Source organism: Panthera tigris, chromosome C1 (assembly GCF_018350195.1).
Source record: "Panthera tigris isolate Pti1 chromosome C1, P.tigris_Pti1_mat1.1, whole genome shotgun sequence".
Taxonomy (NCBI): Eukaryota; Metazoa; Chordata; class Mammalia; order Carnivora; family Felidae; genus Panthera; species Panthera tigris.
The window spans coordinates 90429945-90454660 of NC_056667.1; the positions used below are offsets into that span (position 1 = coordinate 90429945).

At 38.6% G+C, this 24716-nt stretch overlaps 1 protein-coding gene across 1 annotated transcript; it reads left to right on the plus strand.

The window, feature by feature from the left end:
- The first annotated feature begins 4536 nt into the window (after positions 1 to 4536).
- On the plus strand, positions 4537 to 9761 carry PRMT6 (protein arginine methyltransferase 6). The gene is made up of 2 exons (XM_042998067.1): positions 4537 to 5766; positions 8061 to 9761. The coding sequence occupies exon 1, from the start codon at positions 4543 to 4545 to the stop codon at positions 5668 to 5670; it is 1128 nt and encodes a 375-aa protein (XP_042854001.1). The 5' UTR covers positions 4537 to 4542; the 3' UTR covers positions 5671 to 5766; positions 8061 to 9761.
- The last annotated feature ends 14955 nt before the right edge of the window (positions 9762 to 24716 follow it).

A 24716-nucleotide genomic window follows, 5' to 3' on the forward strand; every position in this document is an offset into this window, starting at 1 on the left:
GAGAGACAGAGAGAGACAGAATGTGAGTGCGGGAGGGGCAGAGAGAGAGAAAGACACAGAATCTGAAGAGGCTCCAGGCTCTGAGCTGTCAGCACAGAGCCCCATGCGGGGCTCAAACTCACAAGCCGTGAGATCATGACCTGAGCTGAAATCGGACGCTTAACAGACTGAGCCACCCAGGTGCCCCATCTTTTACCTTCATTTTCTACAAAGGTTTGTTTTGGGGTTTTTGGGTTTTTTTGTTTGTTTGTTTAGATAGAAGTGCCTTTTTCAATGCTGACAGCTTCCAAGCAACTATGGAATGGTAAGAACTACATCATTTAATGAATATTCATATCAAAGAGATATTTATAACATTTTTCATGTCATTGCTCCTTTACCCTTTCCCAACACACACTTTGAGAACTACAATGAAATCTTGAAATCCTGAAGGAACTAACTGCCTTCAATTCTAATTCCAGGCTTTAAAATACATTTTTAAACAGACCTTGAAATTAAAGAGGAAAAATTTTTTAAATATTTGTGAGAGGCAATCACACCAGCAAATTCCACAAATAAATTAATATAGGAAAAAATGTGAGAATTAAAAGTGGTATAATAATTTGCTTAAGTAAGGTAATGTAAGAATGGTAAATAAAATAATATTAATACAAAAATATAAGCTCTGTGGAGGTAGAGATTTTTGTCTTTTGTTTCTTGATATGTTCTTTGTTTCTAGAATCTTTTTTTAATGTTTATTTATTTTGAGAGAGAGGGAGAGAGCGAGAGAGGGACATGGGGAGGGCAGAGAGAGAGGGGGAGAGAAAATCCCAAGCAGGCTCCATGCTATCAGCACCAATCTTAATCTCACAACCTCAAGATCATGACCCAAGCCAATATCAAGAGTCAGATGCTTAATCAACTGAGCCACCCAGGAGCCCCTGTTTCTAGAATATTTAATGCAGAGGAGAAGTCCAAATGTTTATTGAAAAAATGGATAAATACATCAATGCGTGTGATACAGAAAATCAATCATCTTTCTCCTAGTCATACAAAACACATCTATGATGCCATGAGCACTCAGGAACAACAATTGAGAATGTCAAAACAGTTCAGATTCCAGCACAATACACTCGATTCTCAATATCAAAGTGAAAAATATAAACTCTTGGTGTTCAAATATACACCATTTAACATGGAAAAGCCAGATATGTAAGTAGCTGTGGTCCAATGGGATAAGTGAAAAAAGAATTATATGTAAGTATTATCAGTCACAGACTGGTTGAAAAAAGCTACAAATAAATGATAACATTTGAACATTATCTAAATAGATGAGTGAGTGGACAAACCCAAAGGAAAGGTACAGAAATGTAAAATTAACAGCACCTTTGGAGAACAAGCTGTGGATTTCAAACTTTCAAACCATAATCTGGAGCAAGAAATACATATATAGTATACTTAAGTGAAACCAGTGAGTATTGAAATAAAACTCACCTGTACTCATTTCATGTACTTGAGATTTTCTATTTCTTCTTTTTTTTTTTTTTTAATGCTGGTAAAGATGTATTAAATCAATTTGAAGATCCATTCATTTGAAAGACATTGGGATTGAGCATCAAATGGATGTGGTGAGTAGACCACTGAAATAAAAACACAAAGAATGCTCTGTCAGCTGAGCTCCAACTCTCCTCCCATCCAGGTGGTTTGCTAGAGCTACACGACGTAGAGGAGAACGATGATCTATGCCCCTTTCCTACTTAAAACAACTCAGTGTGGTAGAAAAGATGAGTAAAGAAATCCCTCTCTAAATCAAGCCAATGTGCAGGAGGGGAGAGAGCCACAGGCCATTTCTTCTCTAGTCTGGGCATAAAATGTAGAGCTTAACATTATTCTGTCTAGAAGGGTTAAGAGTGTTTGAAAATAAAGCAACTCTCACACTTGGGAGCATCCTAAATTCAATCTATATCTGGATTTATCTCAGCATTTATCAGAGTCAAATTGTCATACTACGAACTACAAAAAAAACAAAACTCTTCTGCTTCCCCTATGAATAATTAACTATTTAACTATTTCCTATCTATTTCCACAATACTCTTCACTGAAGACTATTTCCTGAGCACTCTATATGCCAGGACCTGTGCTAGTGCTAGGAACTACAATAGGGGGGAAACAAAAGTCCAAGCCTCTTGGAGTTTATATTTTACAAAAAAACAAATACAGAAATAAACTAATACATACAAATAATAAAAGCAGTAAACAACAGAAAATAAAGCAATAATCAGTATTAGAAAATAATATTTAAGGTAGCCGAAGAGGGCCTTTATCAGAAGGCAATATGTAAGCTGAGACCTAATGGAGGAGAAGAAGCCACTGAGGTTAAGTACTAACATGAAAAACGTTCCAAGCCTAGAAGAGCAGAAGTGAAGACCTGAGCCAGGAAAGAGAACATCTGGAGCCCAGTGAGTTGGGAAGGGTATCATGAGATGAGATTGGAAGTTATCTGAAGTTACTGGATTGTTTCAGGACCTAGAATGGGAAGTTACTGGAGAGTGACATGGTCTAATTTGGGTTTTGTAAAGCTCATTCTTATAGCTACGTGGACAATGGATTGGATACTGGTATGTTTAGAAGCTGAGCCATCTTTTAGGAGACTGATTTCCAGCAAAGGAAAGATGGAAGATTAGACTAGGGTGCTGGCAAGGGAGAAGGAAAAAAAGATGGGCTCAAGATATATTTTGGAGGGAGAACCAATGAAAGTTATATTCAGAATGTTCTTAAAAGAGACTATAAGTAAGTGCATTGAAAATTGGTTGGAGGAGTCCGTGCATTTAAAAGGGGAAGGGAAGGATTTGGAGGAAGGAAAGGAGAGGTATGCACTAAGTAACAACCTAGAAGTCATACATTAAAGTGGTCACATTTAAAACTCTAATCCCCTGGCTTGCTCTATGCCTCTATTTAAAACAACAACAAACAAGCTATCAAACTGGGCAGAAATATAGAAGAGCTGCTTTGAGGACTTGTGGTCTTAAGTGGTTGAGCCCAGGCCATTGAAAAAAGATAATTTTACCCAATGAAAATAATGAAGCAAGATTTAACTAAGATCATCTTAGAAACAGGGGCTGCACATTCAAATTCCCTGGGAAGCTTTTAAAACTATATGCCCAGGCTCCACTGAAATGGTTCTGTTTTGGTAACTTTGAGGTGGGACACAGGGATACGTATTTCTTAAATGCTACACAGATGATTCTACTGAGCAGCAAGAAGTGAGAGCCCTGAGTTAGAAGTAGAGCCGAGGTTTGTCTGGTCAACAAACCTATTTCGTTAAATAAGAGATTAGTAGAAGGAAGTAAAGGTAAAGGAACTTTTTCCCCAGATGAGGCATATAGGCCCATTGTTTAGATAGACATGGCTTGAGACTACAAGAAAATAAAAGTCAATTTTCCTCAATGTGATTTTTTTGAAGCTGCGAGAAAATTTTATTCTCACAGTGTTAAAAATACAGACACTCATACAGAAATCACATTTTAAAGCTATTTTATTGCTACTATGAACAACACAGAGGGAAGAAATTAATAGCTGATAGGTGACTGAAAGAAAAACAGAAGAGGCAGAGTATCAATCTTGTCCAGACAAAATATCACACAGAAAAAAACTGAGTTGCAGTGGAAAAGTGAGCATAAGGGAGGAAGGACTCAGTTATTTCTGAGGGAAAAAGTTTTAATTGGTTACCAGAATACAATTGGCAATGGGTTTCACTGTATCAAATCACCCTTGCTTTTCAACTGTTCTTCATTCTGAACCCTTCCAAGATTTAAATTTTGAATGAGCCACTGAATTACCAGAGCAAGACTGAGTTAAGTAAGTATTCTCCTCAAATAGAGACCAGCAACATAATTCTCAGACTGCAATGAAGATTCCTTGTTGCTGGTGTGGGTGGGTAATTGAAGGCAAGAGTGGTCACACAATCCGTCTTAATCTTTTCAGTTAAGTTGTACTCTCACCGGAATCAGAACCAAAGTTTTACACCGTGAGAGGTTTTCTTTGTTGTATTTACACCTTCTTTGCACCCTAACGCCATTGAAAACAGAAAAGAAAACGTGAGTGCAATTTTTAAATATCCACCTGGAGAACTTTAAGAGTAGTAATGGTCCAGGTGAGGTGGCAGTGTCTGAAGGGCGTCGCCCGGATGATTCGGTGGAATAAAATCAGACACTTGAGCAGACAAGACAAAGTTGAGCAGACAAGACAAACATGGATGTTTAGTCTTGTGCGCGTGTGGGCTTCAGGAAGGGAGTGAAAGCAAAAGGGAATTGAGCTAAGGAAAAGAGGCGTAGGTACAGGTTCGTAAAATCTGGGTATGGTGGGTGGGAAAGGGATTCCTGTACCTCCAAGGAGCAATTAAAAGAGTTGAGTAGAGCTCGGAGGCTTCTAGCTGGCACCTGTGCTGCGAACCCCCAGGAAGTGGGAGGCGCGGGCGCGCACTACAAGTCCCAGAAGCCCCCGCTTCCTGGAGGCCGCGAGGAGCGGCGCAACGCCCGCTGGGAGTCGGTCGGAGCCGCCAAGATGTCGCAGCCCAAGAAAAGAAAGCTTGAGTCGGGGGGCGGCGGCGAAGGAGGGGAGGGAGCTGAGGAGGAAGATGGCGGAGAGCAGGAGGCGGCCCTGCCGCGACCCCGGAGGGCTAGGCGGGAGCGGGACCAGCTGTACTACGAGTGCTACTCGGACATATCCGTCCACGAGGAGATGATTGCGGACCGCGTCCGCACGGATGCCTATCGCCTGGGCATCCTGCGGAACTGGTCAGCACTGCGGGGCAAGACTGTGCTGGACGTGGGCGCGGGCACCGGCATTCTTAGCATCTTCTGTGTGCAGGCCGGGGCCCGGCGCGTGTACGCGGTGGAGGCCAGCGCCATCTGGCAACAGGCCCGGGAGGTGGTGCGGCTCAACGGCCTGGAGGACCGGGTGCACGTCTTGCCGGGGCCAGTGGAGACGGTGGAGTTGCCGGAGCAGGTGGATGCCATCGTGAGCGAGTGGATGGGCTACGGACTCTTGCACGAGTCCATGCTGAGCTCTGTGCTCTACGCGCGGACCAAATGGCTGAAGGAGGGCGGTCTTCTCCTGCCGGCTTCCGCCGAGCTCTTCGTGGCGCCCATCAGCGACCAGATGCTGGAGTTGCGCCTAGGCTTCTGGAGCCAGGTGAAGCAGCTCTATGGTGTGGACATGAGCTGCCTGGAGAGCTTCGCCACGCGCTGCCTTATGGGCCACTCGGAGATCGTGGTGCAGGGTTTGTCTGGGGAGGATGTACTGGCCCGGCCGCAGCGCTTTGCTCAGCTGGAGCTGGCCCGCACCGGCCTGGAGCAGGAGCTTGAGGCTGGGGTGGGCGGACGCTTCCGCTTCAGTTGCTACGGCTCGGCGCCCATGCACGGCTTTGCCATCTGGTTCCAGGTGACCTTCCCCGGAGGGGACTCGGAGAAACCGCTGGTGCTGTCCACTTCGCCTTTTCATCCGGTCACGCACTGGAAGCAGGCACTCCTCTACCTGAACGAACCTGTGCAAGTGGAACAAGATACGGACATTTCCGGAGAGATCACGCTGCTGCCCTCCCGGGATAACCACCGTCTCCTGCGCGTGCTGCTGCGCTACAAAGTAGGCGACCAGGAGGAGAAGACCAAAGACTTTGCCATGGAGGACTGATCGTTGCCTTTTCTCCCAACTACCTCCCGAATCTGCAGGACCCGCGTGGTAGAGGCGGAGGGGGGTTCGGAGGAGAAAGGGAGATTCCACGTGCAAGTAGGGGGCAATACCTTCTGTCTCCTTTTTCCCCCTTGGCTTCTGGGGAGGGAGAGTGACTTGCCTCTCTTCGAGGAGATTCTTCTGTCGATATTTATTTAAAAAGCAAATCCCGAGGCTCCCAACTTTGGAAACAGCTTGTTTATCAATGGGCTTTGTTGAGCCTTAAAAGCATGTGGTACCAAGCACTTGTATTTCTATTTCTTTTGTTACACGGGAAGAAAGGAAAAACACAGAAGAAAATATAAGTTTATGAAGGCTCCATGCACATCCCTGACACCTCACATTTAAATCTGTAGCCAGGGAGAACAGTAAAGGGTTTTGTTAGCGTACATAAATTTCCAGTATGACTTAAATAGCTCTCCAGAGCCATATTCTATCATTCTCTGAATTCCCTCCTTTTCTAGGTGACTCTAGGCTTCAGTACTTCTCCCTCATTGTTTTTTAAATAAACTTTGCTGCTGGTAATGAGAGGGAGGAGAAAGAGGAAGCAGTTTGAATAACCCTGTTCTTACACTTACTACTTCCATAGGGTGCTAAAAAGTTGAACACTTTTCTCCATTGAGTAAAATTGGCTGTATACAGTTGTGTGGCATACCCAAGAAACCTAGAAGGTAGATGTAGGAGAAAAGATCTGAAAGATGGTGAAGTTAGTATGGATTTTTTAATTCTTATCTTTTAAGACTTAAACAAGGAAATGTTTTATTTCATATTTGTTACATAATAAAGTTTTGTGTGATTCTTACTAAACAGGCTGATAGAAGGTTTTTCTGAACCTGACCCAAGGGTTTATTCATCATTTGGGGTAAATTATTTAGCCTCTCTAAATGAAGGAAAATATTTTCCCAGCTGGAGAAGTGCACTCATTTAAACTCTCATCTAAAGAGATCATGTGATCTGGCCTACTTAAATCAAGTGAAATTTCCTTTTTTTAGAGGTTTTTTTTTTTTTTTTTCCTTTCTTTTTAGCTCAGCCAAATGTGAAAGTTGTGAATTTAGGAAAATCATTTGTAATGAAGTGTGAGTCATGTTATCAAATTTATTTCACGGATGTTTCCCTCCTTATCCCTGTGGCAAATAAAACATTGGCATTCATTCTATTTTTATAGATGAAGTAAGAAGTCTTGTGTACTGTGACTTATAATGCTTTTTGCCTTTTTAATATTGTCAGTTCTTAAGAGTGTTACAACCCCTTCAGAATATAGTTTAAGGGTAATTTATGCTTGATGTAGCTTTTTTCTTCATACTGGTAGCTTGTATGCTAATAGAAAACAGGTGTGAAAAAGTGGTCTTCTGAAATAGTCTAACATAGTTTTTTGTTCATTGTAACCAAGTTTTCTCTTTTATTCATCGCATATTAAGGTACTAAAGTATTATAACTAATTTGCTAAAATTTAGCGTTAACACATGAGATCTTCAGTTATGAAGGGAAACATACAAAATCATGACGTTATAAGATCCTTGAATAGCAAGCAACAGTAGTGATAGTTGTCACCATTTTGATAGTTAACAGTCTATATAAATGGAACAGTCATAGCAAGCTGGGCCTGATTTAAGCTGGAGATCTAATCTAGGTCCTTTTTTTTTTTAGGGTGAACAGCTTTTTTTAAGTTGAACATGTATTTAGAATTTTATTGTATGGTTTTGAATAAATTTCTAATATTTTTTAACTTCCTATAACAATCCCTTTACTGTTTGGGCAAACAAAAGCATTCTCCCCGAATTCCATTTTTTTAAATATAGTATATCTTTTATAAATCTATGTATACTATAGAGTTCTCATCACCAGTGTAAGCATGCAAAGAACACCAATTAAAACTTAGGGTAACCATAGAAGTGGAAATGATTTCATACTTAGGCAAAGTAAGCTGTAATATTCTTGTAACTGTTTCCCAAAAGAAAAATGAATGGTAATAAAAAAAATATAGCTACTAAAGCAATTAGTGGAGAGGCAGCATAGCATAGGATTAAAAGCTAGGACTTGAACCAGACATATCCTGCTGGTACCTAGGCTCCACCACTCTTTAACCCTGTGAACTTGGGAAAATACTTAACTTCTGTTCCTCTCCAGTGTTCTCATGCAAAATGTAAAACAATCATGCATGCTCCATAGAAATGTGACACATGTGATACATGTGGTTAATACATGTAAGGATATAATGCCTGGTACACAGTAAGATCTTAGTGATTCCTAGCTGTTGTAATTACAGAAAAGTGCTATGCAAACCTGAAACATTTGGACACCTATAAAATGTACCACAGAATAAATATTCAACATTTTGATTTTTTTTACAGGTGTTTGGCAGTATCAGCATGGCTTTGTATGATGAGCGATGTATGACTGGACACCAGATGATCCAAAGGAAGTCCAAGCCCTTTGGAGTGACAACATTTCCAGAAGGATGAGAATGTGACCTGCTCCAATATCCAGGCACTGTTCAGTCTCTGTGTGAACTGGCACTGATTGCCTAGGGTCATTTGGGCCACAGGAAGAACTGTCAGCCCTAAGAAGAGAAAGAAACGGTGAAGTTCTACCTGCTTTTTTGAGACAGCTTACATTTATTTAGCACTGTGAAACTTTCCAAATATTTACATTCACTGGACCAATGGACATTTTATTGAGAATACCAGGTAACAGTCATTGTGAGAAGCACTTAGGATACAAACCAATAAAACATAGCTTTTGCTTCCAAATAGATGTGTTCATAGGATGAACCAGAAAGAAAAATACATAAATGATAACGGGCTAAAGACTTGGGGTGGTGTAAGTGTTAGGAAAGGCAGGTCACTTTACATAGTAGGAAAAAGACTGTTACTGAAGGATGCCTATGGTTACATAGCCAGTTCTTGACAGTTGAACACAAGTATTTCAGTTCCTACCCCCAAACAACCTCTTAATTTAAGAAGGTTCCATTGGGATATAAGTCATAGGCCTCAAAGAGCCACCATAGGATCTCAAGGTTGACAATTACTAATTACTAGGGACTTGTGAAACATACCGTGTACTCGTTTCCCTAAGAGGGCTAATCAAGTGTGGCATTCTTTCTGAAGCCTCCAGGAGAAAATTCTCAATGCAGTAGCAAAGAAAAGTAGATACATCCTGCCATTTTGGTTATAGGTACTTTGTGCTTGAGATCAGAGAGGCATCCAATGAGGTGTTCACTAATTTAATGATTTCATAAACACCAACTATCTAACAAGTTCTATGATAAATAAGCAAATGGTACCCTCAACTGGAATACAAGAGGGGAATTAAAATCACCTAGACCAGTAATTTGCATACATTATTTAACCTGGAAGAATTCAATCCAGCTAAATCTTAACCTCTGCTGAAGCAAGAACGAGAAGCCAGCCCTTTTGTCAATTGTAACCTTAAAATTCCTCTCAAGTGCAGAATTCCTCTCTATGTTACTTATCACATAGATTATGAGGACCTCACAGAAAGATATGATGTAAAGAGGAAGATGATATAATGAGACTATTCCTCAAAACCTTGCATATGCATGTAGGATGAGACATTTGAAACAAAAAATCTGGATCTACCTAAGCACAAAATTGTAATAAAAACTAAGACATGACCGGTAACATTGGAATTGTGCTCCTCTGGGAGCTTTGATGATTAAGTTCATTATTTATAATAACTTGGAATAAAGACTTATGAATTTTTTAGTTGATTGGGTAGCTTTTTAACTTCCAACAAATGCAGAAAGCTGTAAGGAAGGAAAAAAATTCCTCCTTTGTTCATGCTGCCCCCTGCACAAAAAGGAAGGTGGGGTGGAGGTAAATCTTCCCCACACTTTTTTAAAGTGCTTTACCAGTGTTCTTGCAATCAGATGAAAGAGGTACTTGTGAAAACCTTCCCAGTCTGTAATATTTTGCACTAAAAATGGCGAACTTCAGGGAAAATTAGTTTGGGTGGACAATTAAAACTTATGCAACTTTGTAACCAAGAGTACTAAGAATACCAATAAAGATAGCAGCAGTTAAAAAAAAAAAGATGCTAGTCCTAATAATACTGCAGTAAATAAGATAGTGTGATGGAAGAAAAAAAGGAAGAGTTACTGAGAAAGCAGAATGCACAAAAATGGATTGAAGGTGTAATAAACATTTCAGGACACAGCATGTGGCCAAACAGTGCCAAGAGGAAGAATATAGGCTGTGACAGGTTTTTTGACTCGCATCAACTGTGTCCATATACCTTATGTCAGGTGGTTGTTGCCTGGTAAGAGGAGTCAACCGACTAACCAATGTCCGTCCACATTATGTTCTGACATTGTTCCTCTACTTACCAATACCATTTGAGTTTATTCATTTATAGAAACATGCATGACAGTAGAACATTCTGTCCTTTGTTCTATTTCCAGAAATTAAACCAATTTGAAATTCCATTGGGTTTGTAGATCTTTTTTTTAACTTTTTTTTTTTTTTTTTTTAGTGTTTATTTTTGAGAAAGAGATAGAGTGTGAGCAGGCTCCAGCCTCCAGCTGTCCGCACAGAGCCCCATTGGATGTGGGGCTCATCTCAGGAACCCCACCCACCCAAGCTCTTGACCTGAGATGCTTAACAGACTGAGCCACCCAGATGCCCATAGAGCTTTTCTTTTTAATGCAAATTGTCTTAAAAGGAAAATGGAAAGGAGGTGGGGAGGCTTACAGGTCACAAAACTATCCTTTAGTATGAATCTATGTATTTTATTATTTTGGTCACTAGAAAAGTTCAACAGGAAAGGGGACTAGAAATGCTGACCTGTGTAGAGTGGAAGGAAGAGTTGAGTATTCAGAAGATGGTTAGATAATGTGATTGAGGACAGTAAGTGTTTCTCCAGAGTCAGAGGACAACATAAAAGATATCTTGGGGTCAAGGAGGCATGAGGTTAGTGAGAGAAGCTCATAAATGAAGATCAGGATCCCAATGCATACATTTTGCCCACATCACCATATCCTTAGGGTAAGGTTTTGCTGAAGTCATGGGCTCAGAACATAACCAAGAGTGTTTTGATAGATTACAAACTATTGCTTATTTTGATACTTGTCTTTAACTTCTCATTTCAGCTTAATTTCTAAACAGATTCAAGGATTGTTCTATTTAAGAACTCAACCCTTTCAAATTTGTGTGAACAAAACCACCAACCTCCATTATCTCAAGCTATGTGCAGTTTAGTAATGGGTTGTATGGAATGAGATGACATTAGGCCTTAAAAAAAATAAAACAAAATAAAATAAAACAACCCACTTACAGCTTTGCTCTTGGTAAAATTATGATATTTAAACTGTTGGGTTCTAGGGGCGCCTGGGTGGCTCAGCCGGTTGGGCGTCCGACTTCAGCTCAGGTCACGATCTCACGGTCCGTGAGTTCGAGCCCCGAGTCGGGCTCTGGGCTGATGGCTCAGAGCCTGGAGTCTGCTTCCGATTCTGTGTCTCCCTCTCTCTCTGCCCCTCCCCCGTTCATGCTCTGTCTCTCTCTGTCTCAAAAATAAATAAACGTTAAAAAAATAAATAAATAAATAAAAAATAAAAATAAAAATAAACTGTTGGGTTCTTTAAAAAAAAAAGGTACAAACTTCCAATTATAAAATAAGTCACTAAGATGAAAAGTACAGCATAGGTAATATGGTGATTTTGTAATAATGTTATTTGGTGACAGATGGTGACTATATTTAGCAGGGCAAGCATGTATAGAGTTGTCAAATCACTATGTTGTACACTTGAAACTAATGTAACATTGTATGTCAACTATACTTCATAAAAAAAAGTGTACGTGAATAATTTGATACACACAAAAAAACAAAGTGTAGGGTTCTAACTTTATAAACAGTATTGGAGAACAGATTAAGATCCACAAATGATTAAAACTTTCATTTTATGCATTCGTTGGAATCAGACCTTTTACCAGGAATTTCAATAGAAATAACAAACTGCTTATTTTATTATTACTATTTTAGGTAGGGTCCATGCCCAAAGTGGTGTTAAGCTCACAACCCTGAGAGTCAGATGCTCTACCAACTGAGCCAGCCAGGTGCCCCACAAACTGCTTATTTTAGTATGAGCTTCTCACTCTACCATCACTTATCACCTGGTGAGTTATAAAAATAGAAGACATTTAAATGGTTAAGAATGTACACAGTAAAAGAATTAAAAAGAGAGGATTTGGAAAATCTACAGATTATACAGTCCCTGAATAATTGAGAATTTACTCTAGTCAGAATAATTAGGGGAAAACATAAAGAGAATGACAGCAATTACAAGGGGATTTTTACACAAAATGAAAAACTACCAGGAAATGTGCTGTTTGTAATAAATAGAATTCAGTATCGGCTAGCTTTGCTTGATCTCCCAATCAGAGGGATATTACAGAGCCCAGACATTGTTGTAAAACTGGTTCACATATCAATTAATTCCATGGTATTGGGCCCAAGAAAAATTGGCTTCAGGATGGTAAGTTCTTAAATAGATAAGAGAACAGTTGGTTGAGTTACTCTAAGGAATCAGTTAAGGTTTGTAAAAGTAAAACTAGATGTGGTCATTGTGCCATCGTCACAGTGATGTCATTGAAGACATTAAAATGATATTCAGTGCTAAAATATGTGATCTAGTTGTTAGGGAGGTACCATTTTTCTTTTTTTGATTCATTATCTGATTTATTGTATACCGGATGATAATGCCTGCATGGAGGCATGTAGTGAAAATAGCATATGCTGAAGCTTTAGACCAAACACTATTCAAATGCACCAGCTACTACTTCTCAGCACGTAGAATGCTTTTATGCAATAATGGTATATTAATCAAACTGTGCAAAGTCCCATTAAAATCCATGATGTATTAACTTTGTTTACCTCACATGAGTAACACATAATAAAATAACGTTCTTCAAAGAGTGGCTTTCATCCTAAGGAAAGCTCCATATCTATTATAAGTTTTCATTTAAGAGAAACTCCTCCTTTTGTTAGACAGGCCACAGCACACAGAGATAGTCCCTATACTTATATAAAACATCCATATTAATTTTTAAATCATTATTGAGTGCCTAATGTTCTATATGCACTTTAAGTACATTATCTTATTTAACTCTTTGAAATAGTTCTATGAACTAGTTCTATTATCAGTCCCATCTTACAGATGAGAAAACAAAGGCATGGTGTTTGGTGAATTGCCCAAGGCCACAGGGAGAGTAAGTGACAGAACTCCAGACTCCTCTCCTAAAGTCTGAGCATCTGACTTACTACACTATACTATCTATGATGCCTGGGCTCTCAGGAGTTAAGGTTACATCTATAGTCTTTTAAAATAGGTTGGTCATTGTCTTAAGCCACAATCCCCAGAAGCAGGCCTTGAGACAAGGATACATACAATGGTGTTTATCAGGTGTTCCCCAAACAGGCCAGAAGGGCAGTTGAGAAGCAGAAAAGAAGGGAGGAGAAGAGACTAGAGTGTAACATTAAACCAAATCCTAAGAAAGGGAACTTTGGCTCAGTCCTGCAGAGATGCTCTGGGGACAGCATAGATCACATCTCAGACTATCCCCAGTTAGGGAGCAAGAGAGCTGGAGCATTCATACCCTCTCACCCACCGGACATTGGTTAATTCCTGCCCCTGGAGGGACGTAAATTCTTAGGCACTTGCTTGCTCTCCTGTGGATGGGTGCAGCAGTTTTCACAGCCTAAGGACAGTCCCCAGCTAAGGATTACCAGTGAGGAAGTTTGATGGTAAAGATACTGGAGGAGCAGATATACAAGAAAGAAAAGGGATGCCAAGTGGCACACATGGGGAATAAATGGAGCACCGATAGGATATTGTTCCTGCCATAAATATCTTTTCTAAGATTCCCTTACATTCTAAATAAATAGTTACAGACACTTTGTTTGTTTCTTTCATTAGTCTTTTAAAAGCTGCATGAATAAGGTATAAATATAATAAATATGTAGAAGGAAAAAGTTAACCTATTCCCTACAGTTTAGAGTGTATCTTTCTACTATATTCTCTTATATACAGCCTACGCGGTTGTTTTTAAAAATGTGTACGCATATTACCCATGTTACTCTGAAAATTGTTTTTTGAGGGTTAAAATACATATGCTAAATATCCCATGAGGTCAATGTATGTATCTATAATGTATTCTTATTAATAGCAATATGAAAATGTTAATAGTATAATCCATAATTTATCCAACCAATTTTCTATTGGTAGGCAGTTGTTTGCAATTCTTTGCTACTACAAATTATACTCACCTTTCACTTTATTCTTTCTCTAGGTGAGCTCAGCTCATCCAGTCACATTATTTTAAGTAGTGTACCATCCATATGCCAATGACTCCCAAATTTATATCGTCATCCTTGACATCTCTCCTGCATCTCAGACTCATATGTACCACTGCTTAATTGTCATCTCCACTTGGACATGATAGGCATCTCAAACCTAACATAACCAAACTAGTTTACATAAATAACATGTATATAATTATATACATAATTTTTGCCATATATGTGTATATCTCTAAGCAGCATATTTTAAGTTTTGCTTGTTTTTTTAAACCAATATATATTTATTAAATATAGTTTTTAAATATTCAGAACTTTAATCCTCTACTCAACTCAATCTTTAGTCAAGGGTTAATATGCTTCCTGAGGACTCAACAATAGCACAAATCATTACATCAGATTAATGATCATGGGTGTTTATTGAATGCTTGTTGCATAAGACTACTATTTTTGATATTGGCATGTCAAGAAGTATAGGGCAAGGTCCTGAGCCTGGAGGAGAGGAGTCTTAAGTGGAGAGTTAGCCTCTCAATGTTTCAAAGATAACTAGAATTATAACACAACACATACATGCAATGCCAAATGAGTCACACGGACAAGTATGATTATAAGGGTATTGTCACTGAAAGATGGGGAAATCAGAGTTTCTCACTGAAAATGGAGGAATGGAACTGGATCTTTCTGATTCTCGATCATGTCAAGATTCTATCTTATTTACTCTCCACTTGGAATGTCTTTTCCTTAGACTGTATGCTTCAGTCTCTCTCTTCTTTCAGTTCTCTGCTTAAATGTCACCTGAGAGTGACATTTCCTTGACTACCATAATGAAAATAGTCCTCTTCCCCACCGCAGATACCATTTTCCCCCTGTTGGCTGAAAGTCAGTTGTTTACTTGTTTATTGTCTTTCTCACAATATAAGATTTGTGATAATAGGAATTTTGTCTCTGTTGTTCGCCACGGTCTATCCATTGCCTAAAACATTATCTGGCACAAATTTGATATTCAATAAATATTTGTTAAGTAAATGGGCCTTGTAAACCAAATGCAACTTACGTAAGAAGGCAGAGTAAACATTCTAGGCAAGGACAATGGATGGAAAAAACAAGTGCTTGGTTTTTTTCAGTCACAGTCTATAGATGAAAATTTCAGTGATACCTGACATACTGAAAATATCACAGATGGACAGTGCAAATGATTGGGCTTGCCAGCATTATAATAATCTCTAGTGAGTTTATAGCCGGTGAGACGTCTCCTGGGTCTACCAGTATTGCTTGAGTACACAAAATAAACCTTGCCAAAAAGTACTCGGTTGGATCTCTAGAAGTAAAATTTTGCAAGGCATAAGAAAAATAAAAGAGTTGATAAGACTCTCAGAATGATTGGTTTATTTCTCAAGATTTCCATGAACAAAAGAGAAAGACCAAAAACTATGACAAAGGATGAAAACGAAACTAAGGTATAATTTACTAAGTTTGATGAAATCCTTTTTTCAAAGCTATTATTTTGACAACGCTTTACTCAGATTTCTCCCCAGTTATTGTTTGACAGGTAGGTATCTGCCAGTCCTCTCTCACCGACCAGGCCTGAGTAGATAAGATCCCACAAAATTGCCCAAAAGCCACTGAAGGAATCACAAACCTGGGTGCTCTTCATTCATTGTTAGTCTCAGTGATTAATTTATCTTTAAATGATATGAGCAAACACATCCTATGGACCTTATTTCTGCACACATAAAGGTTTTCTTCAATGCGATTACAATCAAGAATGAAACTCTTCCAAACAGAATGGGACAAATATTTTATATATACTGAGTCATTTGGGTTATGTTTACAATGCAATGCCATTTAAAATATATATTGACACAATTTGTGTATATTAAACAATAAACTTTAAAAATATTTTAAAATCCTGTTTTTATTTTTTTTTAATGCTTATTTATTTTTAAAAGAGAGAGACAGAGTCCAAGCAGGGGAGGGGCTGAGACACAGGGAGATACAGAATCCAAAGCAGGGTCCAGGTTCTGAGATGTCAGAATAGAGCCCGATATGGGGCTTGCACTCATGAACCGTAAGATTATGACCCGAGCCAAAGTCCAATGCTTAACCAACTGAGCCACCCAGGAGCCCTGAAAAATCCTGTTTTTATGATATCCGTGTTCTCTATATTAGACTGGAATATTTCTGTCACCACAAGGAAGAATCCATGAGCAAACTTCCCCCAAAGTGAAAGTTTCTTTCTAGGATTCAATTTGGCCATCAAGGAACTTACCTAGTGGAGTCCATTTTGCATTTATCTAATTTATCGTGTTCATCAAATACGCACAATAACACACATACACACACACACACACAATTTTTTTTTTTTTAACGTTTATTTATTTTTGAGACAGAGAGAGACAGAGCATGAACGGGGGAGGGTCAGAGAGAGAGGGAGACACAGAATCCGAAACAGGCTCCAGGCTCTGAGCAGTCAGCACAGAGCCTGACGCGGGGCTCCACCTCACATACCGCGAGGTCGTGACCTGAGCCGAAGTCGGGTGCTTAACCAACTGATCCACCCAGATGCCCCTTAGGAAACTTTTGAAACAGACCAAGAGCAAACATCTATTGGGGAAATGTGATACAATTTCTGAGCAATATGGTGGTATCATCCCAATAAACCATGCAGTTCTCTAGCTCCTTTCCTTTACTCCTGCCACCCTTACTTAGCTAGAATGCCCATCTTCTCCCTTTTCCTTCCGTGTCCAACCTTTAGGGTCCTGCTTAAATTCTACCCCCATACCAAGTCTTTCTTCATTCTCCCTGATGGATGGAATCTCTTCACAACTTCACATTATATTCTACTTGCTTTATTCTTTGGAGACTTCTCAGGTTTACTTTAAATTCGTTTTAAAGTCTTATAAGGGCAGGGCACATTTTTTATTTATCTTTACATGCTCTACCTTACCCAACATATGGTATTTGATTGTTTTTATTCTGTAACAATGTGTTTCTTCCTGTTCCTTATAAGGAAAGAAAGTCTTTTTGTACTTTAAGGCAGAATTCCTGGCTTAACTGATTCTACAAAAGACCTTAGATGAAACTGGCATCCATAATATTAGAAAATTCTATTACTAAAAGAGCATCAAAATACTCTATCCCAAACAAAAGATGGTGTATTTTTAATTGAACAATAACTGTGAGACTGAGTTCTAACAAAATAGCAAAGTAACTATTTAAAAAATAAAATTGAACATGTTATTATCCCTCAAAAAAAATGAAAACCTTAACCAATCTACAAGTTTTACTGGGAAGAAATTCATTCAAAACAATGCATGTGCCAGTTTCTGATAAAATTAAAGTAAATTATAATTAAATAATTATAATTAAAACTGCTTCAGTATAATGTTTATGGTCCATCCCTATCTAATCTATACATATGAAATGTGACATTATTATGAAGTGTAATTATTTCCAGAAACTTTGAAATGAAAGTGTCTTTAATTAAACATTCGCCTCACAATATATTAACTGTAAGTCACTTTATCTCAGAAAAAATAGGCAATATTTTAACTAGATTTTGACAAAAATGCATTAAATCTATTTTTTAAAATGTTTTATTACTTGCAAGTTTCAGCCTGATGTGATTTTAAAATAGCCAAGTTATAAACCGCTGAAAATTGGAGTTTATAATGGAAATACTGACAGACCCTTAACTTCGGAAGGACGAATGTGCTGCTGTAATAACATTTGCTGATGTCAGTGTGGCAACACGATTTGGGTGCTGGATGTGGTATTTCATATATAAAACTGGTTGAATACTTGCTGAACAGTTTTCCTATGTTTCTAAAATTTTAGAAAAGCCATTTCTTGTTTTGGAAACTCCTTTTCTCTAAAATGTCATTATAAGAAACGAGTACAAAGGCTCCCTTTCTCTTCTGTTCCAATAACATCTACTTAGTGATCTCGTCTTCTCCCATTGCTGGTTTCCGCAAAGCTTTCCCACTTGGGTCCACTGCGTCTCCATCCACCAGTTCGTTATGTAAGCCAAAAAATGAGAGGTCAGTTGTAACTCGTGTTACTTCTTCACCACCTCTGATTGGTTGTGAATCCTGAGGGTTTTACTACCCAAATATATTTTGAAAAAATTTATTTTTTATCATCAGTGTGCCATCACCTCAGTCCATGTCACTGAAAAGTCTGGCCAAGCCCGTCACAATAGCCTCCTCACTTGCATGTCAGGATAAACAATAGTTGATGATGGAAAGTTCTCATTTATAGAATTCCAGCAAATAAAGTGGTGGGAATAATAGAATTTAAAAATCATCATTTCGCAACCCATAATGAAATAATGGGTCTTTGTGATGATCATCTGTAGTTGCAAACACTAGGAGGGGAGTGGTTAATGGATAATTGTATAATGAAGAAACAGGCTTCCATGTTCAGAACCCATCAACTGTACTAATCTCTAAAGTAGGAAAAACAGTTATTATGTGTCTTAAAACATGATGAATGCAATAGGCAGTATACTTGCCTAAAATATTGAACCTGGATCTAGTCAGGCCTTGAGATTTATGGAAAATATAGGGAATTGAGAAATAAGTTAAACAACACTATGAGGAAGCAACCAGTCAAATCTAGAATGTGTGTATTCTACAAGAAAAAAACTGCCTAGTTCCTCCAAAAACCCAATGGTGTATAAAAGGTAGAGATGATGGGTGTGGTTTGTTATAGAACAAGAGTCTTAAGAGACATAACAACTAAATACAATACGAGTACCTAATTGGGTCTGATACAAACAATTTGTAAAAATTACATCTGAAGCAATGAGGGAAATTCAGATATGGACTGTATCAAAAATAAAGAAATTATCCTTACATTACACATGAAAATGACAATGAGATTTTTTTTTTTTTTAATTGTTGTATCAAAGGGCTTCTGGGTGGCTCAGTTAGTTAAGCATCCAACTTTGGCTCAGGTCATGATCTCACAGTTTGTGAGTTCGAGCCCCGCATCAGACTCTGTGCTGACAGATCAGAGCCTGGAGCCTGCTTCAGATTCAGTGTCTCCCTCTCTCTCTGCCCCTCCTCTGCTCATGCTCATGCTCATGCTCATGCTCTGTCTCTGTCTCTGTCTCTCTCCCTCAAAAATAAATAAACATTAAAAAAAATTTAGTAAAAAAATCTTATATCAGAGATATATAATAAAGTACTTGTGGGTGAAATGACATGATATATGGAATTTGCTTTTAAATAGTCCAGGGGAAAAAAAGGAAGGGTGAAGAAGGGAGGTCAACATATGCTGATCAGTGTTACAGCAAGCTATTACAGCACTTCATTAAACTATTTTCTTTATTTTGTGTCTATGACAAATTTTCCCAGATAAATCATTTTTAGAAGATCATTTAAGTCCTATGGGAAAGAAATGACAATGACTTAGCAAAGGTGGTCACAGTGGAGAGGGAGAGAAATATACACATTTGAGATCTATTTTATTAGGAATTGTTAATGAATTGATGGAGAAGCTGAAGGAAAAGAGGAGAATCGATGGTGATTCCTTGGTTGCTGGTTTGAGCAACTGGTTAGATAATGGTGCCCTTTGCTGAATTCACTTAGACTGCAGAAGAATAGGTTTGGGGATGGATTAAAAACCCAATTTCAGATATTGAGACCTGTTTTCCATTGATGCTGCAGGAAATTACTACATACTCAGTGGCTTAAAGCAACACACATTTATTGTCTTACAGTTCTGAAGGTCAGAAGTCCAAAATCAGTCTCACTGAGCTAAGGTAAAGTGTCAGCAGGACTAGCTCCTTCTGGAACCTCCAAGGGACAATCTGTTTCCTTTCTTTCTCCAGTTTCAAGATGTTGTTCTCATTCCTTGGCTTGTGACCTCACATCACATCCTCTTTTCTCCCTCTGCTTCCATAATCACATCACCTTCTCTGGCTTTGGCTTTCTTGACTCCCTCTTACCCTTTTGATTACACTGAGCCTATTGGGATAATAATCCAGGATAAGCTTCTTAATTTAGTCACACTTGCAAAGTCTCTTTTGCCATGTAAGGTAACATAGTCACAGTTCTAAGGATTAGGACATAGACATCTTTGGTGGGCCATTATTCACCCTGCCTCAAGGTCTAATATGTTTGAAGTGCCTATTAGGTGTTCTAAGGAGGCTGTCAGATGGATAGTTAGAATGTTGAGGCCAGAAAAGAGAGAACTGAGACACTGAATTTGAGAGTCATCAGCATACAGACATGACCTAAAACCAAGGAATGGTTGAGTCTGAGAACTTCCAAATTTAAAGGATGAAGCATCCTGGTTGACTTGAGAGTGAAGAGTCCAGAAAGCTAGGCAAATGCTGCACCCAGAAAGTCATGAAGACATGAAGGATGAACTATGTTGAGTGTGGCTGAGGGGTCAAGCAAGAGAAAAAGTATGCATTGTATTTGGCCTCAAAGATAAAGTCAGTGATGTATACAAGAGCAGTTCCAACATAACTAAAGTGGTTTGGGGGAATGAAATGGATCCAGTGAATGAGGGCAGTGCCTTGGCAGAGCTTTTCTGTGAACAATGTAAAAAGCAGTGAAGATAAGGAAAGGCTAGAGGACAACGTGGGTCAAGGATGAGGTGTTTTCCTTTCAAGACAAGAGATAAGAGAATATGTTTATTTGTTGACAGAAATCATCTGGTGGAGAGGGAAGGGTTGGTAATGAAGAAGGGTTAAAGGAAGGTAGGAAATTTGGGGCAAAGTACCAATAAGGTTCTACAGCAAAAGAGGAGACTTTCATGGTGGCAGAGTACTTCTCTGGGCATACAGAAGGGAAAGCAGGAAAGATGGGTACCAGTGGAGGCTGGCGGGTCAGTTTGCAGAGCGATCATGAAGCATATGTGCTTTGAAAGCTCTATTTCCTTAGTTCTGGGAGCAGCGAGTGGAGGACTCAGCTGGTGAGGGAAGGTTTGAGAATTGTTCCACCAAGGGAGGTAACTGTGAAATTCCATTTAAAGGGCCAATCTGTCTGCTACCAAAAAAAATGGGGGCAGGATGAAAAGAAGCCTTCCCCTTGTGATGAGATGGAGTGAGAGGTCAGTTTCCTACATCTGATATTTATAAACACATGATTTTGGAGTGATAATTCAATTACAGTCAAATATAATAAACGAATTGATTAGAAGAAAATGTTTCTTTTGAGGTGATGCAGTGGGTGTTATGCTGGCTGCTTGAAATTCATTGTGCAGTAAGGATTTAAATGTTCAACATCTTTTAACGAGTTGTGAAGAAGTACACTTAAAAGTATGTAAAAGCGATAGACTCTTTGTGTTGCCTTAGATGAGCATTTGTCCCTAAGTAGTGACATCAGTTAACACCCCAGAGCCCCATAAAAGTAGCTACTTTATTCCAATTAAGATAGAACAGTCTCACTTTCCAGACAGAATAATATTTCACTCATCACCTCCCAAGCCATTAGCAGATGTTATAATGGCTGAAAGCTCAAGGCTGTGTAGATTCAAATTCTCACACAAACATCAGAGGGGCAAAAGCGTATTGTCCCTGGACTAAAATCCTCCAGCCCTATCTTGAGGCTTAGGACTTAGGGCTGTAAGTGGCAGCAATAAAGAGCTAGTGTACTTGAATTCTGTGTTGAGGGGTACAAACCCTTGGGAGTATCTTTCAATGCAGAACCAAAGTTTTATCATAGATGTGGATATGTGTCTCAGTCTCTTCTCTTTGGGAGGACTGAGAGGTATGAGATTGTTATCTGGAGAAAATGACTTTACTGGGAAAGTGTAATAGGATTGTTTATTAAAATACTATCAAATAGGTTGCATTTTTCAACAAACATTTTGGTTACTTTGATTATATTCACAGAAGTAATCTGGATTTTTTTTATTTGATCCAGGAAATAACTTGAGTCAAGAGTATTGGCAGACTGTCTCCTAAGGGATAGAGAGGTTTCTTTCTAGAGGTAGTTAATATCAGCTACATGATGATTTTTCCTTTTTTTTTTTTTTAACTAATTTTGTTTTAATAAGATAACACCTGATTATATCTCTGAATTCTGGATGTGGTCTACTGTGGTTACCTGAATACTACAAATAACAACATTAATATTTTCCCTCTGAATAATGCAAAGCTCACAGATTTTGAGAAGTTTTTTCCTATAATCTTTCCTTTAGAAGAGACAAAGTTTACTATTCTCATTTTTCTGAAAAAGAAAGTAAGGCACAGACATTAAAAAGCACTATCCCCAGGGGTGCCTGGGTGGCTCAGTGGGTTAAGTGACCAACTTCAGTGCAGGTCATGATCTTGCAGTTTGGGCGTTTGAACCTTGTGTCAGGCTCTGTGCTGACCGCTCAGAGCGTGGACCCTGCTTCGGATTCTGCGTCTCCCTCTCTCTGCCCCTCCCCGCTCATGTTCTGTCCCTCTCTGTCTCTCTCAAAAATAAATAAACATTGAAAAAAAAAAAAAAGCACTATCCCCAGATCTATCAGTTTTATTTGACTTAGAATTTAATTCTTATATCACAAAAGTTGTATGGGTAAGCATAAAAATGTAAACTAAATGGAGCATTTAGGACACCATTGAAAGGAGGTTCGCACACCTCCTGCTCTGTCTTCTGAATTCATTTCTCGCAAGACTCCATTTAATTCAGCAAGCCTGGATTGAAGACTTACCATGTTTAAGGTGTCTAGAACTTAGAACTTAGGTATCTTAGAACTTAGAAGGCAAAAACATCAATTATTGATCATTTGAAACAGAAACCTGGGGCCCAAACATATTAGGTTCATTCAGTAGGTCTTATTTTTTTAAATTAAAATTGACAGATGGCTACCTATGTTGATGCCATTAGACTTAACAGTTTTGTTCCTGTTATTTTGCTAGCAATAATCATGAAATTCTAATTTGCTGATTTTTCAGTGCATCAGACAGAATTGTTCAAAATTCTTCTCCCATTCAAGAAAAACGAAATAAAACTGTAACTACATGTTTCGTATTTGGCTCCAAATTGGGTAATCAGCAGTCATTTCCTTCCCAGTGGGGGAGGGGCTCCCTCCTATACTTGATATGGCTAGTTCTATACTGATGCATGTAACGACATAGTTGCTAATTGAAGACCGATGCTTATTCTCATGTTATTTTGTTGTATCCCTAATCAGTACAATTTCTTAGATGTACTAGGTACTCAATAAATTCTGACTAATTTTAAATTATCTAACATTTCTGAATTATAGGAATGTTCTATAAAAAGGAAAGAGTTTGGGTAGGCAATTAAACTAGTTAAGGACCCAAAGAAAATTGGAAGTGATTTTTTGAATATGTCAGTTGAAGAGATAAAAAAGAAAAGAAAAGAAACTGGTCACTTTAAGAGAAATAATTGGATTACAAATCTTCTTGCTTTATCAGAGAGGGTTGTGCCTTTGGTGGAAAATAGACTTACACTGCTTTTCAGAAGTCCAAAATATCAAGGTCATTGGCTGAGTAAACAGAAAGGTAAAGAAAGCTAGTGACATTGGAGAGGAAACATATTTTTATCTCTATCTCTGTATCTATCTATCTGTCTGTCTGTCTGTTTATCTGTCCTTGGAGAGAGGGAGAAAGAGAGGAATTTACTTTAAAAGGTCGGCTCATGCAATTATGGCAGCTTGAAGAGTCCAAAATCTGATGGGGTAAGCTGGCAGTTTGGAGACTAGGGAAGAGTTGCAGTTCAGGTCCAAAGTCAGCCTACTGGAAGAATTTTTCCTTGCTGGGGGTAGGTCAGTCTCTGTTCTGTTGAGGCCTTCAACTGATTGGATGAGGCCCACCAACATTATGGAAGGTAATCTACTTCACTCAAAGTTTATCAATTTAAATGTTCACCTCATCCAAACAACACCTTCACAGAAAACATCCAAAATAATATTTAACCAAATACCAGGCCACTGTGGCCCAGCCAGGTTGACAAAAAAAATAACCATCACAGAAGATAATTTTCATAGGTGTTCATATTTAGAAAAGTAAGCAATGTGGCATATTTGGGCTATTGAAAAAGAAGATCCATCTTTTGGTGAGCCGTCTGTTTGTTTACTATTAATGTGAACTGACTGGAATCATAGCTATTTTAAACCGGCATTATCACAACAAATTACAGGAACTGCATATGCTGAAAAAAAAATTGGCCAGTAAAACATATTGATGAATAGTTATTGACAGCTTTTATTCAGACATGCATTTGCAGAAGCAAATCTATATTTTTGCAACAGGCATTCTTATCAACAAACTGCACAGGCCATAGTGTGCATATAGTCTAAGCTGAGAGAACATATGAACTGAATATGCAAGACTTTCTCCAGTGTTCACAGATAGCACCTGGAAAATTAGATCCATATTTCGATACAAATATATAGTATAGAAAGGGGATGCACGCTTTTGTGGAAAGCTTTTGCTTGGGGATACTATAACGTTATTTGTTGAAATGCTTATTTCATATAACTGTTTTTTCCCCAAAGGGAACAAAAAAGTGATTGTTTTTTCCTTTGAGAAATATTTAACTACTTCATATCCCAGCCTTTATTACTAATTTTTTCAGTTTTGTTTTTAGTTTGGGAAAAGTAACCACAGATATAGAATGTCTGCCAGCCACATAACATTCTGCACTTAGCAGCAATGTTGTGAGGTACCCTAAATTTATTTCATCCGTTTGCACTCAGGGGAGTCCAATGCCAAAACTTGGCATTGC